The sequence below is a fragment of the Lycium barbarum genome, chromosome 11 (genome assembly GCF_019175385.1).
Source record: "Lycium barbarum isolate Lr01 chromosome 11, ASM1917538v2, whole genome shotgun sequence".
Taxonomy (NCBI): domain Eukaryota; kingdom Viridiplantae; phylum Streptophyta; class Magnoliopsida; order Solanales; family Solanaceae; genus Lycium; species Lycium barbarum.
The window spans coordinates 11455773-11472258 of record NC_083347.1 but is presented as its reverse complement, the minus strand read 5'-3'; the positions used below and the strand labels follow the sequence as shown (position 1 = coordinate 11472258).

The window sequence follows — 16486 nt, the reverse complement described above, 5'->3', positions numbered from 1 at the left end:
CTTTGTACATTTCCTCCTAAAGGTTCTCAATTCTTTTTGATGATATGTTACCGGCTTACCACATTAACAAGAGGAGCTTAAGGTAAGAACAAGAATTATGAGCAACGAAGACTGTAACAATCTGTAACTATTGTTCTTTCTTGAATTCATCGAAGTATTAACTAACAAATATACTTTTCTTGCAACTATATATCCCTAGTTTACCCAAACAGTACCTACATAGAGCCTCGTCAGGCGTTAGCTACAAGCATCCAGACATTGAAATGAGAAGAGTGAATGGATTCAAATAATTAATAAATAATGGGTGACCCCTGGGAAGTCCTCTTGTTGCATCCCTTAAAAAATAAAAGAAAAAAAAATAGCTTGCGTCACTGTGTCGGACTAGCTAACCATTTAAAGTTTCTAACCTCAAGCCTCGCTAGCTATTCTCACTTGTTAGCAAACTCTTTTTTAGTTTTCATAATTTTACCCCCTCCGTCTTAAAATAAGTGTCACAATAGCCCCTCAAAAAAATCCAAATAAGTATCACCTTAAGAGTTTAAGACAAAATTGGCATGTGTTTTCAACTATGTCTTTAGCATTAAAGAAGTATTCCTCTCTAATATTGCTCAATTCTTAAAAAAAAAAATAAAAAAAATAGGGATAATTTAGTAAATTCCACATTGTATTAATTTATTAATTTCTTAATTGACGTGATTTTTGCTAAGATGACACTTATTTTGAAACGGAGAAAGTATGTACTTTTCGCTTATAATTAATTGTTAATTTCTTGTGAAAATTCCGTCTCGTCAGGCGGTCCAACCCATCTTCATGAGATTGTTGGCTGGTTGAGGCTTGACTTAGAGATTTGGTCATGCTTCTAGGAAGCCAAAAACACTTATTTAGGGCGGGTGTTGTGGGGGTGGGGTGGGGGGGGGGGGCATACTTTTTTGAAATTTTGAGGTGTTCGGCTAATAAGTAAAAATGCTTTTGAGTAGAAGCAGAATGAATTTTTCTGATGTTGAGAAGAAGCTAAAAATTTCTACTTCTTCAAAAAAGCAACAACAAAAATAATTTTTCTCAAGACAAAGAGTCTCGTCGCTTGCTGCTCTAATTCCTGTTCTGTCTCAATCATAAATACATATTTATCAAGCATATCCCTCATCAATTCATTATTTTTAATTACTTATAAAACAGCCGGCGTTTCCTTTTCGTTGGGTAACTACGTTCTACTTTTCAGTGTTTTAGTTTTTATTACTTGATGTATTTTAGTAATTCTAAAATATTATATTTTTAATATTTTCTTTGATTTATCTATGTATCATAATGCTTAAAAATTTAATATGTATTTTTAATTTTAATTTATAAAGTACAAGCTTAATTAAAGCCTTTCATAATTAAAAAAAATAACTGATATAGTACCTTTTAATTAATTATTTTTATTTTTTTCGAATATCAATTATCAAAAAACAACTTATCCTAGCATATAGTATATCAAATCATATATTGTTGAAGTATACTGTGATACTTACACGATATATATCATATACTCACAGCGTATCATAGAAGACTGGTTCATTTATTAAAAAAAAATTGCTCAGTCATCTATGATACCCTCGTGATATATATATATATATATATATATATTTATATCATGGTATCATAGAGCACTTGTCATTCATTACAAGAAAAATACCAGTCTTCTATGATACCAACCTGATATATATCATATACAGATAAAGTATCATAGATGGCAGATTTATTCCTTCAAAAGAACATTATCCATTCCTCTATGGCGCTCACATGGTATATATGTATATATTATATACTGACATAATAACATAAAGAACTGGTTCATTCCTTTTAAAGATCACACTTCTCAGTCCTTAATGGTACCCACATGCTATATATCATATATCAACAGGGTATCATAGATGGTTGGTTCATTCCTTTAAGAATAACCCAACTCTGATACCCACATGACATATTTGAGCCTTTTCCGTTTAGCCAAAAAAATATAATTTCATTGACCATGATTTTTTTATATGCCTTTTAAATATTTTTAATTATAATATATTTTATGTAATTTCAAATATGTATATTTTATTTCAAAAATTTTAAAAATTTATATCTGAAAAATACAATCAAAATTAAAAAGCTTGATTTTCAAAATCCAAAATAAGACAAATAAATTAAATCCATGGCGGGTTCTAGGATTTGAGGTTATCTTTTTCGGTCGTATAATGTGGATGAGGAAAATAAGAATAGGGATTTGGGTTAAAAGTATTATGGGTGGGTCGGGTTTTTATTTAATTTGGGCTGGTTTAAGTTGGCGACATGTATCTCTAATTGGAGGCCACGTTAAAATCTAATATTCTAAAATCAGTCATTTGAGCTGTTAACGATGAGTGGCATAAATGCACCATTTCGGTGACGACAGTGGCATAAATGATCTCAATTATTAACAAATGGATACTTTTGGCTAAATGTATGTAGCATATGACACCCTTTCTAGAAGGTTGTGATGCAATTAATTTTTACAATCAATTTGGTATATATACAAAAAAAAAATGTTACATTTATATTGATATTTTTGGCTAAACGTATGTAGCATATGACACTAGAAGGTTGTCTTTGCCACTGCATCTGTATATATTAATTGTATGTATATATCTGTCCTTTTTTCTCGTCGATGAGGAAAAAGAGAAGTTAATTGTGATGGAAATCAAGAGTATCTTGTCGTATTCAATTGATTAACTTAAGGGTCACATTTCAGCACACCTCATGCACCGCCACCGGGGTGACAAAATCAGCTCATGAAAAACATGATCCACCTAACCGGCTCAAATTTGGGCTGGTCATTGACCCGCCCAATTATTAGTTCAGTCGGTTTCAGCCAACCCATTTCAGCCTATATAAAGTTGGGTTGATATCATGGCGGAGCCAGGATTTATGCCAAGGAGGTTCAAAAATATAAAGAAACCATAAATGAAGAAGCTAAGGGAGTTCAACGTCTACTATATATATATAAAAAATAATTTTTAGCTTGTATATACAGTGCAATTTTTCGCCGAAAGGGGTTCGGATGAACCCTCTGGGCTCTTACTAGGTCCGCCACTGGTTGATATGTAGCTCAAATTGACCCATAAAAAATCTGGTCAAAATATTTTTAAAAATACATTTGTTTTTATTTCATATGTTATAGTTAGTCATGATAAAGAAAGAAAATAATTTTATTTGATACTAAAATATTATTAGAAAACAAATAAAGAAATTAAAACTTTGTAAGAATTAGGCAGGATGTGTTATGACCCGCTTTTAATTAACCCATTTTAACCCAATGCATTTCAGCCCAAGTACTATTTATTAACTAAGCCTATTTTGACCTGCCAAATTCAGCCCATTTGACAACCCTAGCTACCAGCTACTTAGCTTCTTGCATATATAAATATGTATTAATGGAAGGTCCACCTCTGGAAAGACTGTCTTAACACAAAAATCCCTTTTGTGAAAAGTAATGGAGATTGCTTACTACTTAGTCTCATTTTTATTTGCATTTACTTTAGTAGTAATATATGCATGGAGGTTGTTGAATTGGGCATGGTTTAGGCCAAAGAAACTGGAAAGATGCCTCAGAAAACAAGGTCTCAAAGGAAACTCTTACAAACTAATTTCTGGAGACCTCAAAGAGTCGTCCAAAAGCATTGAAGATGCTAAGTCCAAGCCATTGAATGTGTCTGATGATGACATATCACCCAGAATTCTCCCTTATATCGTTGAAACAATCAAGAAACACGGTAAGTTTTCTTTTTTGTTTCCTATGATAGTATCTACAGTTCGGTACACGCAGTGAAATCCGATTAATTCGAATTCATGCTGGGAAGTCTCACTCAGACGATTCCATTCCTATGACTTGTATCCAAGCCATCTAATTAAGAATGGACGGATACATTAAAAAAATTAGGAATTAGCTAAGAAATGTGTTGCTATCTATCAGTAAATAGCCCGTGGTTAGGATGATTTATTGATGCTAATCCGTCATTAACTTAGATTGGTGATAATTTTTTATTATTTAACTACAAAAGTTATTATCGCTAATTTGTATTCTTTTCATAGTGTACTTACCAACCCGCCACAACTTTTGGTGGGGGTAAATTAAGTTTTCAATTCTTATGGGATGTAAGAAAAAGTTGAGCTAAGAATTTTGAAATTACAATATTTTACAGGTAAAAACTGTTTTATGTGGGTTGGGCCTAAGCCTATGATACTTGTAAAGGACCCTGAGGTAATAAAGGACGTGTTTATCAAACATGCTCCCTATCATAAGCCAAATTCAACTCCCCTGACCAAGTTGTTGGTACAAGGAGTTGCAACTTACGAAGACGATAAATGGGCAAAGCACAGAAAAATCCTCAATCCGGCTTTCCATATGGAGAAGATAAAGGTATTCTTCATTCTTTCCTTTCCCAACAAAATTTCCAAACATGTAATTTAAGTAAATAAAAGTGTGTCGTTATTAAATGAAATGGTCACCCAATTCTAGAGTAAACTTCTCAATTGGTCACTCAAGTTGAGTAAATTATGTAGTAAAGTCACTCTGCTTTGTTTTGTATCAATAAAAGTCACTTAACTTGTGCGTTATATCTTAGAAAATCACTATTGCCGAATTGTGAACTAAGATTAGCCGGAAATCCTTGTGATTGCCGGATTGTGAACTAAGATCATGGGAAACTTCTAAGTCTAAAGTTTAATTACCAACATGTCCATCAAAAGTTGAACGACCTTTTTACCCTTCAATCAATTAATGCTCTTATAATCTTGTTGTATATAAATGTAAATACATTTAAATAAATACCTTTTCTGCCATATTATATTAATGAATCATTAATAAGTAATTAATTCAGTTTATGAACTTTTCACCAACTTACATATTGTATCATGTCATATCTAAATTCTTTTCACCTTTTAAAGTTTAACCTTTGGGCTTTCTCTATGTATCAGTGCAAGTACTCCCTCTATTCACTTTTACTTGTCCAGTATTCTAAAAATAGATTTTCACTTTTACTTGTCATTTTTAGCATATCAAGAAAAGACAATTTACTTTTTCCTGTTTTACCCATAATATTAAATACTCACTTCAAATTATTTTTCAAATCCAATAAAAATATGCACCAATTAATATGGGTACATTGGTAAATTATGCACTTCATTTATTATTTCTTATACAACGTGAAAAGTCCAAAGTGGATAAGTAAAAGTGAATGGAGGAGGGAGTAGTATACTAGACGAATCATTAATTCATAAGTTGGTGCACTAAATACTAAAGAGCAATGAAATTTCTTCCTATTATTGCATCATTTGCACTCTTTCACTTTAGCGGTCTAAATTCATTTGCCTTGAATTCATGATGACATTTCATGACACTTAATATTTAACAAAAATAGTGACTTTTTAAAAAATATATATGTGTGTTATTACTTTATGGCTATTAATTATTCTTGTACGTTTTGGATTAAAATTATTTCTTTTTCATTACACACATTGAATTGTAATAAAATTAATTTGGGAATAAATAAAATTACGTAACACCTTTTCTTTTGTCTAAAAGTATAAATAGTTTTCTCCTTCTTTTTTTTTTTTTGGCATTTTTCATAATTTTTCCTATTTATGCGCTAGACTAAAAATGAAACCTCAAAAGTCACTACTTTAACTCTCTTAATTATGTATCTATATCCCTCTTTTTCTCTCCTATTTAATATATTTCAGAAATCATTATACCACATTAGTTACAAAAAAACATTTTACCTATTTGACTTTACCACAAAGATAAAAGATTCCTCCCCTGTGCTTAAATCCCCACGGTTTCACCCATCTCTATATACTGCCTCCAGTGTCCACTTAGTCATTTGAACACCCCCTAAGAAAATACTAACTCCTACGAAAAAATAGGTAATTTGGCTAAAATTCTCCTAATTAAATAAGTATTGTCATTTAGTCACTTAATACTTAATAAGGGTCAATCTGAAAAGAAAGGTTAATTCTTTCTTAATTTAGTAAGTGGACACTCTTTTTGAACCAAAAAATAAAGGCTAAGTGAACACTCTTTTTTAACCGGAGGGAGTAACACTTTGCACCTAAAAATGACCTTAGCAAGCTCTTCCCTTCTTTTCCTCATCCTAATTGGTGGCCAGATCAAAGACGATGGAGTTCTTTCTTTTACTTATTTATCTAACAATTTTTAGTACTCTTCCTACCAACTAGTAGCTGTTGATAATTTGAAGTGTCAGCCAAAGTATTATGCAAATAAGTGATTTTGCCTTTTAACATTTTAAGATAATATGTATGTATATATATATATGTGTGTGTGTGTGTGTGTGTGTATTCTTGGAGCTTTTGATTTTACAGTAAGAAGTTTCATCAGTTGAATAAATTTATTCATTTAGCTTATGCAGATTGTTCCCATCAATTTGTCGTGGTTTCTGCGTTTTGCTGTAAAAAAAAGTTGTTTTAAATTAAAAAAATTCAATGTTTTGAATATCTCTTTTGAAATGTATGAATTTTTGTATGTCTTAAGATAGTTGGACGTCTCAATTTCTCTATAAAAGTATTCTGTAACAACTGATATATTATCGTGCATCAAACTCTAAATAGCTTCTACAAATACTTCCTTTCATTCCACAACTTCTTGACATGTACTTTACAAGTTTATTTTCTAGCAATTTCTCAGTACAATTGTGTTTTGTAATGACAATAATATTGATCCGATTAAGCTCGTCCCATTTATTAGTTTGAGCTTGCATTTTCTCCTTCAATTTCAATGCAACTCATTACACACTTATTGTCATATTTGTAAAATGTTTGTACTAATTAGTATGGAATGCACGTGCAACGCGCGTGTTCGCGAAAACTAGTTTGTATAAATATGGTAGAATAGGCAGAGAATTTAAATTTAGATTTCCTCGCCACCCAAAAGCATAAGATATTTCCACGGAAGGGCGGAACTAGGGGAATGAAGGGGGTTCATCTGAATCTTCTTCGTTGAAAATTGTATATATATAAGATATTGAATAACCTTGGCTTCTTGGTTCTCCATCACTGTTCACGTGTTTGGGGTATGAGAAAAAAGATCTGGCTTACGTGACGTGTTGAATATGAAGTGTTAATAATTTAAGCTTTTAAACAAGATACACATTTCAATTAAAAAACCTCATCTCCAAGGTCTCACAAAAAAGTTTATTTCCACTTGTATTCACACCACAAATTCATGACATCAACTTTTCTTTCATTCTGTTTTCTTATTTTCATTTTCACCCCCTCTAGCTTGCAAATATAGCCTAAGTTTCTTGCACTAACGAGTGATTCACAAATATGTAGCATATGCTTCCAGCATTTCATATGAGCTTCAGTGAGATGGTGAACCAATGGGAGGAGGCTGTCTCAGTGAAGGGAACATCTTGCGAACTCGATATATGGCCTTACCTTCAAAGATTTAGTAGTGATGCGATTTCGCGCACAGCCTTTGGAAGCAATTATGAAGAAGGGCGAAAGATATTTGAGCTTCAAAAGGAACAAGCTGAGCATGTCATTGAAGTGTCTCGTACGTTATATATTCCAGGATGGAGGTAATAAAAAGTTATTTTTCCCGAGTTTAAGTTATATATTACGAAATTCGTCGCCAATCTGTTGTTAAATGGTCCCTAGCTAACATATTCTTTTTTAGTAATGATGTCTAATCCATCATTTAATAGGATTAGTAATGATCTTTTGCTATTTAGGACAGAAGTTTTCCTTTAATAACAAGTTTGATAAGCTATGCTATTTTGTGTTTTGATGATTTGACAAACCTACTCGAGGAACTAGGTATGTCTTCAGAGGGACCATATATGTTTACAGAGGGAATGAATGAGGGACCAAATGCGATCAGGTTCCCTAGCCGTTGCTCGGTCAACTCTACATCTGTAAAACGGCTGACACTGTACCGACTGGACAGTGCAGTAGCACAGCTGTAGTGTGCTAGTGGACACTATAATGTCCCTTTCATCTCAACACTTGATCCTCATATATAAACAATGTTATACAAGAGAAACCCTAACACTTTGAAATCAAAAAGAATATGTTGTTCTCAAGAGGCAGTTGTTGCTGCTTCCAAAGTGCTCTTTCAAAGATCAAAGCTGCAACAACTAAAAGAACCAGTTCCGTATTCAATGTCTAGGTCTTAGGTTCTTTTAGTTGTTAAATCTTTGTTTTTTATTCTTAACTTGTATTCCTACATGGCTTTCAAGAAGTGTAATAATAGGATAGATCTACAACGTTTGTTGGTTTATATTCTTGGCTAGAGTTAGTGAAGGCGTGATTGGGTTCTTGGCTAGAGTTCGTCAAGAGTTGTCTTTGCAATAGAGTTATTGTAAAGGGCTTACAATAGAGGTACTGTAAGGGGTAGGGATTAAGAGTTAATTCGTAGGTTACAATAGGTTGTACAGTTTTGGAAATCCTACTGGGGTAGGTTGTGGTTTTTAATCTCTTGAGCAAGGAGTTTTCCATGTAAATATCTTGTTTTATTTACTTTCTATTTCTACTTGAGGGAACAGGTAGAGAACCTGGTTCTCTATCCTATTTGATGGACTTATATATTCTATCAAAGTTAAATACACTGATAGGAGTGAATATTCTTTAGGCGTGTATATAATTTATACCCTTCTTTCCCATATCTAAGTCCAAATAGGATCGGGAAAAGAAGTAAAAATGGTGATTGTTTGATGACAATATACATGTTTTTGTTTGTTAAACTAATGCAGGTTTATGCCAACTAAGAGAAATAGAAGGATGAAGGAGATTGAGAAAGAAGTTCAAGCAACAATTAGGGGAATCATTGATAAAAGAGTGAAGGCAATGAAAGCAGGGGAGGTCAATACCGGTGACTTATTAGGCATATTGTTGGAATCCAACTTTAAAGAAATTGAACAACATGGTAACAAGAATTTTGGTATGACTAGACGAGAGGTCATCGAGGAATGTAAATTGTTCTATTTTGGGGGGCAAGAGACCACCTCTGTTTTGCTTGTATGGACTATGGTTTTGTTAAGCAGGCATCCAGACTGGCAAGCTCGTGCTAGAGAAGAGGTTTTACAAATCTTTGGTGATAACATGCCAGAATTTGATGGACTAAATCGCTTGAAAATTGTAAGCTATTTAGAATTTACCTTTTTTAAAAATAAAAAATTAAAAAATCTCCACGATATATGGTGCTACTTTTATTTAGCGCGGATTAAGGATTTAAACTTGATAAGTTTGAAGTTTAGGTTCTTAGCATTGAACTCATTGTATTTTTGAAATTATAGGTTCAGAATTTAAAATTTCTTAAAATTTTAGTGCACACAAACAGTCCCTCTGTTCCATTTAGTGGGACACATTTTTTTTAGTTTTTTTTTTCTTTCTTTTCTGAAAAGAATAATACATTTCTAATTGAAAACAATTTAATCCTTAACTTCTCATTTATCCTTGATGACATGCTTTTATAGCCAAAGAAATGTCAATGAATGTTAAGGATTACAAGTTTAAAAGTCTTCTTTTCTTTTTAATTCTGTGCCTAATCAAATAGTGATTATGCGTGTGTATATATGGTTTGTGGAAAATATTATATTCAGTTGAAGATGCTGAACATAGGCTCCATCAGCCTCAGGTTATCTCTTTCTTGATTTCTTTATTACTATGCTAATTCTATGCTAAACTCCTTTTAACCATAGGTGACAATGATTTTAAACGAGTCGTTAAGGCTATATCCACCAGTTGGAGCGCTTGATCGACGTATTGCAACCAATACCAAGCTAGGGGAACTAAGTTTACCAGCTGGAGTGATGCTCTCAATTCCAATAATTTTAGTGCATCATGACAAGGAAATATGGGGTGAAGATGCAAAAGAGTTCAAGCTGGAGAGATTCAGTGAAGGCGTTTCAAAGGCAACAAAGGGCCGAATGACATTTTTCCCATTTGGTGCAGGACCTCGGATATGCATTGGACTAAACTTTGCAATGATAGAAGTGAAGATGGCTTTGGCTATGATTCTACAACGCTTCTCCTTTGAGTTATCTCCTTCTTACACACATGCGCCGCAGTCTAGAATAACTATGCAACCCCAATGTGGTGCTCCTCTTATATTGCACCGGTTGTAAGTGTAGAGACTTGCATGAACTTCCTTATTCGATGAATAACTATGGTAAAGCCAACATAAGTTGAAACATTTTGCAGCTCTGGCCTCTGCTTTCTTGCAATCAAAGGCTAGATTATTCAATTACGTGATTGTTTATGTGGAAAGTCCCTTTACCGATACCAAGGGGAACCATGAATTAGAAAAATAGGTACTGCTCTCCGCCGGTCGTAACAATGTTCGATGTTAAGAAATTTCTTAACTAGGCTTTGTTTGATCTTTTTTTTTTTTTTCAATGACTCAATGTTGGAGAATTTTACAGAAATAATGGATGTTCTCTAATGGCCTAGAGCTAGCTCTATCTATATCTTGAATTGAATGAATTGTCTAGTGCATGTTGGCTGGAAACGATACATATATTTGTGTAATTAAAATCTATATTATATATACTATATGTAATTTAGTATTTAGTTTATATTTAGTAGTAGTAGAGACAAGAAGCTTTTAGTCTTAAGGATTTTAGGTCTTTTGTTAATTTACTAGACGGCAGCACGGGTCCAACACATTGAATTATAGTGTATTTATGTGTGTGTAGTTGCGTTTGAATAGTGATAATATATATATATATTTTATATTGCTAATAAACATACATAAGTTTGCACTATTTTTATGCATATATATATATATATATATATATATATATATATATATATATATATATATATATATATATATACTATGTTCAAAACACGATTAATATAATATTGTAGTTTGTGCTCCGTATGCAAAACTTTATTATATTAGTGTTTGCTATGCTGACACCCAATTTTGTCCCACCTTTCCTCCGAAATACCTATTTTTCGCTTCCAATATTTTTGCAACTTTAAAAAATAATTATATGCATTTTTTACTATAATTATTAGCTTTTATTAATACCGGCATTTCACTATCCTGTCATTATCTTTTACTACCGTCACTACTACCATTATTATTATTATTATTATTATTTTTTGTTATTATTATTACCAGTATTATCATAATTTGCGTTTCAGCATTTTTTTTACCACCTTATGCATACGCATCGCATTTATTTCGCACAATTAAATGATAACGTTTATTTGTTTTCAAAATATTATTGCACGGCTATTACAACGTCATATGACTTTATTACCTGAGCACTAATAATTACATATTTTATATTTTAGCACACTTAGTATATAGTTAATTAAAATGGGTCTTTTATTAAATTTAGAAGCCAAACTGTTTCTTTCACTCAACCCATATTTTTAATTCATCTGGCCCAAATCAAAGCCCAATCGACAACATTATTTTTTGGACTAGCCCAGTATCACTTAAAATAATTACCAGCTCATCCATTTTAATACCCAGTCCATTAAATCATTTGACCCGACCCAATTCTATTTGAACAAAAGGAACCACTAGGGTTCCTTTCTTTCTCATCAGCGCCGCACACCCCCTCTTTTCTGCTCTCTCTTCTCTCCCTCTTTCATCGTCATCTCATCCCCACCCCCGCCGTTTGTCCTCCACGCCTGTCTCTTCCACTTCCCTCTGTCCCCCCGCTCCTCTCTCTCTTCTTCACAAACGAAAAACCTATAAATAGTGGCTAGTTGAATCGAAAAAAGAGGTTTTTAAGTCGCAAAAAAAAAAAACCCCTGCAAAATTAAAGTTCTGAAAAAGAAAGTTTTTCCAATGGCAAAAAAATCCCCTAAGCAATATTAGTACATCAGCTTTACTTCTGCATATCGGGTCAAGAATACCCAAATCAAATTTTGTTTTCATTTGTTTTGGTACTGCTTTGAATCCGAACATCGCAAGCTTGGATTTGATAGTGTTCGAGTAGATTGGAAACCCTCCGCACCCACTTCGCTGCACCCGAAGAAGGTCAGTGAAGCTTCTCTTTTTAGTTATCTTGAATTTATAGCTGCTTCCCCGCTTAGCTGTGTTCTAAGATGGTATTGTGGTAGCTTTTAATTACTAGTTCAATATCTGCTTATGTGTGTTGGTTGTCGTTCTTATTTGGTTATGTTCCTTAATGGTTGCAAGCATGTTTAGGCGCATTAGCTTTTTAGCATTGTTTCGGGTTCAGTCGTATTGTATTGTTTAGTTGGTAATCTTCATCTCCTTTTAATTTTATCGTTTTCTTATGTGTGTTTTAATTCTTGCTCGTTTGTTTCAATTCTCGCTTAACATAGTGTTTAGTATTCAACAGTATGATCTCATGTTAGCTGCTTAAATGATTTGCCTCCATGTTTCGTGTTAATGTTTTAAGGTAGTTTGAAGTGTTAGTTTCATGTATATTTAGCTGCTAGTCTTTATCCCATTATGTCTATGATTCAAGTATGGTAGTGTAGTCCAGAGCAGCTTGAACTATTAATCTGTTATTTGTTTGAAGTATTAATCTGTCAGGAAGTAGATCTCTGTAGCATGTTCTGTGTCTATCGGATGCTAGTTATCGTGTGTGGTAGGAATAATCCAATAAATATTACGATGTTTGATTCAGTTTATATTGAGTGTTGCCCTGTTCATGTGTCATAAATGTGTGTTGGCCGAATTGTGTATATATACTTAAATATACACAATATATATATTTAACTTACCGATCTGTTTTGAGTTTGTATCTTATATGTTTAGCCATATTTATCGATTACATACTAATCTTTTTCCTTTCGTTTTTATGCATGACCACCGCGTGCGAGTCCAAGGAACTCGTCTTCTTCCACATTCGATGTTGGGCCAAAGCCCAACGAAACATTCTATCGAGTCAGCCCCCATCAGCTGTGTAAAACGATTCTGGGCCGAGGCCCATAACAGCAGCAACAGTGCACAGCAATTGGCCTGAAATGGGCCGATCCATTTAATTTCTTTCCTCCTCTATTTTATGCTCCATTGTGCATTTTTGCTTTGGTACTGAATGACTAATGCTTTGCCATGTTTCGTTTTCTTAACATTAGATGAATCCTAGCGGATTAGTGGGGATAATGTTAGTAGTAACGGGTAGTTGAATTTAAAGGAGAAACCAATAGTTAATTCCCTAGGTTTCAGTTCTTATGTTAAAATTATTTAAAGTCTTCTTTTATGCAAATTATTATATTTTCTCTAAATCTTATTTTAAGCAACATTCTTATATTTTCCTTAAAACCTTAACAACCTTTCTTAGCCCTTTTTTTTTTCTTAAAATTCAAAGCACCTTATTTAGCATTAATTAATTAACCTAAGTTTGGCCGGATAACCGTAGTTAACGGATTCTAAAGGATGCCTAACCCCTTCCCTTTAGGATAATATAGAGCTCTTACCTAGAATCACACTGATTAAGCAGACTATTAACAGAGGATTAGTTAGCTTTACCTTAGTTAATAATTAGGTGCCCTAATTCACCTTAAATCAATTAGGTGGCGACTCCTTAAAACAAAGCAATTTAGGAATCACCAATATGTTGTACTCTAATTTAACCCGGTTAAAATGGGGTATGACATGCTACGAATACAAAGTTGGCAAAAACTTATTAATTCTTTATATCATTATAATACTAGGATAATAAATTTAATAACTAGAGTAAATAGGATATAATTTAGTATTATAATCTTACTAGTAATAGTAATAAAATGTCATCTGAGTTATATTTTTTGATTAGCAAGTGATAAATTAGTAATAATGTAAGATCAATAATAAGATAATTATAGATGTAATAATTAAAATAAAGATGTCTATTAATAGTAAAAGTAGCAATAGTGAATTGTAGGAAGTATTTAGTTTATTAATAAACTGAGAAGCTCGAGGAAGTGAACTGGAAGAGGAAGGGTCAAAATTGAGTGTCAACAACTTGCCCCTTGTTGACCGGAGATGATGTAAGAGTTTTCGGGCAACGAAGTTGACATAATCGACAATTTTGTCCCGACCGACAAATACGACCTTGGGCAAATTAGAACAATATCGCTATAAAAAAGGACTATGCGTATGAAATGTTTTGAAGATTAATGGGGTAGAAGGGATGTTAGAAAAATTTATGGGTTGGAGGGATGTTGGAAAATATTATGGAATGGAAGGGATGTTGGAAAATTATGGCCGAACCTCGATTTCGAGTTGCCTACATATCTCGGGCTCCATGAGAATTAGGCCATATGTAGTTCGAGATTTATATTGGGAGAATGTTATTTATGAATTTATAACTTTGCGGGGTTGTAGCCAGGTGACAAGAATGTTCGAAAATGGAACATATGTTTAGAGCCTCCTAATTAAATGTGGCGCGCAACACACCTATAAGTAGGACTCTACTAGACACGATACGAATTCTCAAATATTGCCCCAGTGTCGAGTTACGGGGTCACTGGGATATAGGAAGGGGTAGGATTATGAAAGAGTTGATTGAATTTAGATTTAATGGTATATATGAAAGAAAAATTGGAAAACCCCACGTATCACATTTTTTGGACAAGGGCGGAGTTTAAGAGTAGATCCGTGACCTTTGCTAGCGAGTTTGATATTCCTCTTCAGCAAATTTTGCCCCAGTTCACTGCATAAGATAGAGTTCCACGTTGTGTTACGTCTCGTGTAGATTGTATTTCCTGTCAAAACTTAAAGTAAATAATTAGCAAATAAAGTACATAAAGTAAAATGTAAAAGTAGAATATAAATTGAGATAAATGTGAAGCCCTATGGCTATGAAAATGAAGTTGTGACGAGTTAAAATAATGTATTTATAATCTTGATGTGGTTTCCTCAGCGAACGGTGTGTTGTAATGTCTCAAGAAAAAGTTACTTGAAATTTATGTTAAAATCATCAGTAAAGTTGGGCATAAAGTTAAAAGTATAAAATGCATATAGAGTTTAAAAATGATAATGACTATGAGTGTGAGAATGAGGATGAAGCCGTATGACTTATGAGATAATGAGGCCGTGTTGCCAAATTTTATCTCTGGTTGTCTTCAGGGACTTGAATGATGAATGATGTCTCTGGTTGTTTTCGGGGACTCGATGGTAAATGATGTCTGTAAAATTTGAGGTAAAGTCGTTAAAGTTGGTAAAGTCAATGATAAAGTATAGAGTAAAATAAGAGTGTAGCCGTTTGGCTTATGCAAATGAGGCTGTATAGCCAAATGACGTCTTCGGTTGTCTTCGGGGACTTGATGATGATTCCTGTAAAGATCAGGGTAAAGTAGTTAAAGTAGGTAAAGTGAATGATAAGAGTGTAGCCATTTGGCTTATGCATATGAGGCTGTATAGCTAAATGACGTTTCCGGTTGTCTTCGGGGACTTAATGTTGATTCCTGTAAAGTTCAAGGTAAAGTAGTTAAAGTAGGTAAAGTGGATGATAAAGTAATTGATAAAGTATAGAGTAAAGTAATAGCATAGCCATTTGGCTAATGATGTTGATGAGATCGTGGTAAGCCAAATTAATGACGTCTTCGATTTTCGACATGTAATCCTGATTTAATTCGCCTTCGATCTCGACAACCTACGAAAACAGGTGTATTTGTTAATAAAGTCATAAAGTTATTGTGATAAAAAATAAAATTAAAGACAAAGTTAGAAATAAAGTCGTTTGGCTTTTAAGGCGAGGCCACAATGAGCCAAATGATGCTTTTCGGCCATGATTGATAGACTTGACTGTTGATCTCGCGGTCTTTGATTCCTGTACTCAAAGAAAAACTCTTAGTTTGGGAGGGGGAAGTTGATTCGTGTTGACTCGAAGCTTGACGTTGTTGGCGCTCCATTTGTCTTGTTTTTTTTGGATATTTTGATCTCCGTTCAAGCATCGGTAGATGAATAGTAGTGAAAACAATTGAAAGAAAGTGTTTCATTTGAAAGATATATATGTAAGTCTATGTATATAAGGAAAGATATATATGTAAGTATGTGTATATAAGGAAAGATATATATGTAAATATATGTATATAAGTTGTAAAAATTTCTGCCAACTTTTAGATTGTGACACTTCCAAAACAATTGAAAAGTCATTTGTCTATAATACTTCGTGTCTGGTAGCCTTAATCTTGTCGATGTCCAACCATTCTCTTGTCTATATCTTTCAAAATCTGCCCCAGTTTTGACTTCGGGAGGGTACACTAAACTTGTGTTGTGGTGTGACCGAACCTTATATAGGTTGCCTACGTATTCTGCCAAGGGAATCAGGTCAGAACGTAGTTCGTAAGGTACATAAAAATGGTTTGAAATTTTTCTAATAAAGGGACCGAACCCGATGTGGATTGCTACGTATCCCACCAAGGGAATCAGGTCAGCGTAGTTCCGTTACATAAATGGCAAAAGGTTTGTTGGACTTCTACCTAAATATGACTGAACCGTATGTCGGTAGCCTACGTATCCCACTGAGGGAATCAGGTCTGG

The 16486-nt window shown here is 33.5% G+C and overlaps 1 protein-coding gene and 1 pseudogene across 1 annotated transcript; one reads left to right on the top strand and one right to left on the bottom strand.

The window, feature by feature from the left end:
- LOC132619420 (cytochrome P450 CYP72A219-like) overlaps window positions 1-16486 on the bottom strand; it is a 58780-nt pseudogene that overhangs the window by 16080 nt on the left and 26214 nt on the right.
- LOC132619135 (cytochrome P450 CYP72A219-like) lies at window positions 3460-10493 on the top strand. The gene is made up of 5 exons (XM_060334089.1): window positions 3460-3776; window positions 4206-4423; window positions 7354-7601; window positions 8775-9159; window positions 9723-10493. Exons 1-5 carry the CDS (start codon window positions 3497-3499, stop codon window positions 10146-10148), a joined length of 1557 nt encoding a protein of 518 aa, XP_060190072.1. The 5' UTR covers window positions 3460-3496; the 3' UTR covers window positions 10149-10493.

What these genes read in the sequence shown, in the direction of transcription:
- LOC132619135 (XM_060334089.1), top strand. Translation starts at nt 3,497, where the DNA reads ATGGAGATTGCTTACTACTTAGTCTCATTTTTATTTGCATTTACTTTA. An exon ending in TTATATATTCCAGGATGGAG is followed by an intron (nt 7,602 to 8,774) that starts GTAATAAAAAGT and finishes AAACTAATGCAG; the next exon opens with GTTTATGCCAACTAAGAGAA. An exon ending in GACTAAATCGCTTGAAAATT is followed by an intron (nt 9,160 to 9,722) that starts GTAAGCTATTTA and finishes TTTTAACCATAG; the next exon opens with GTGACAATGATTTTAAACGA.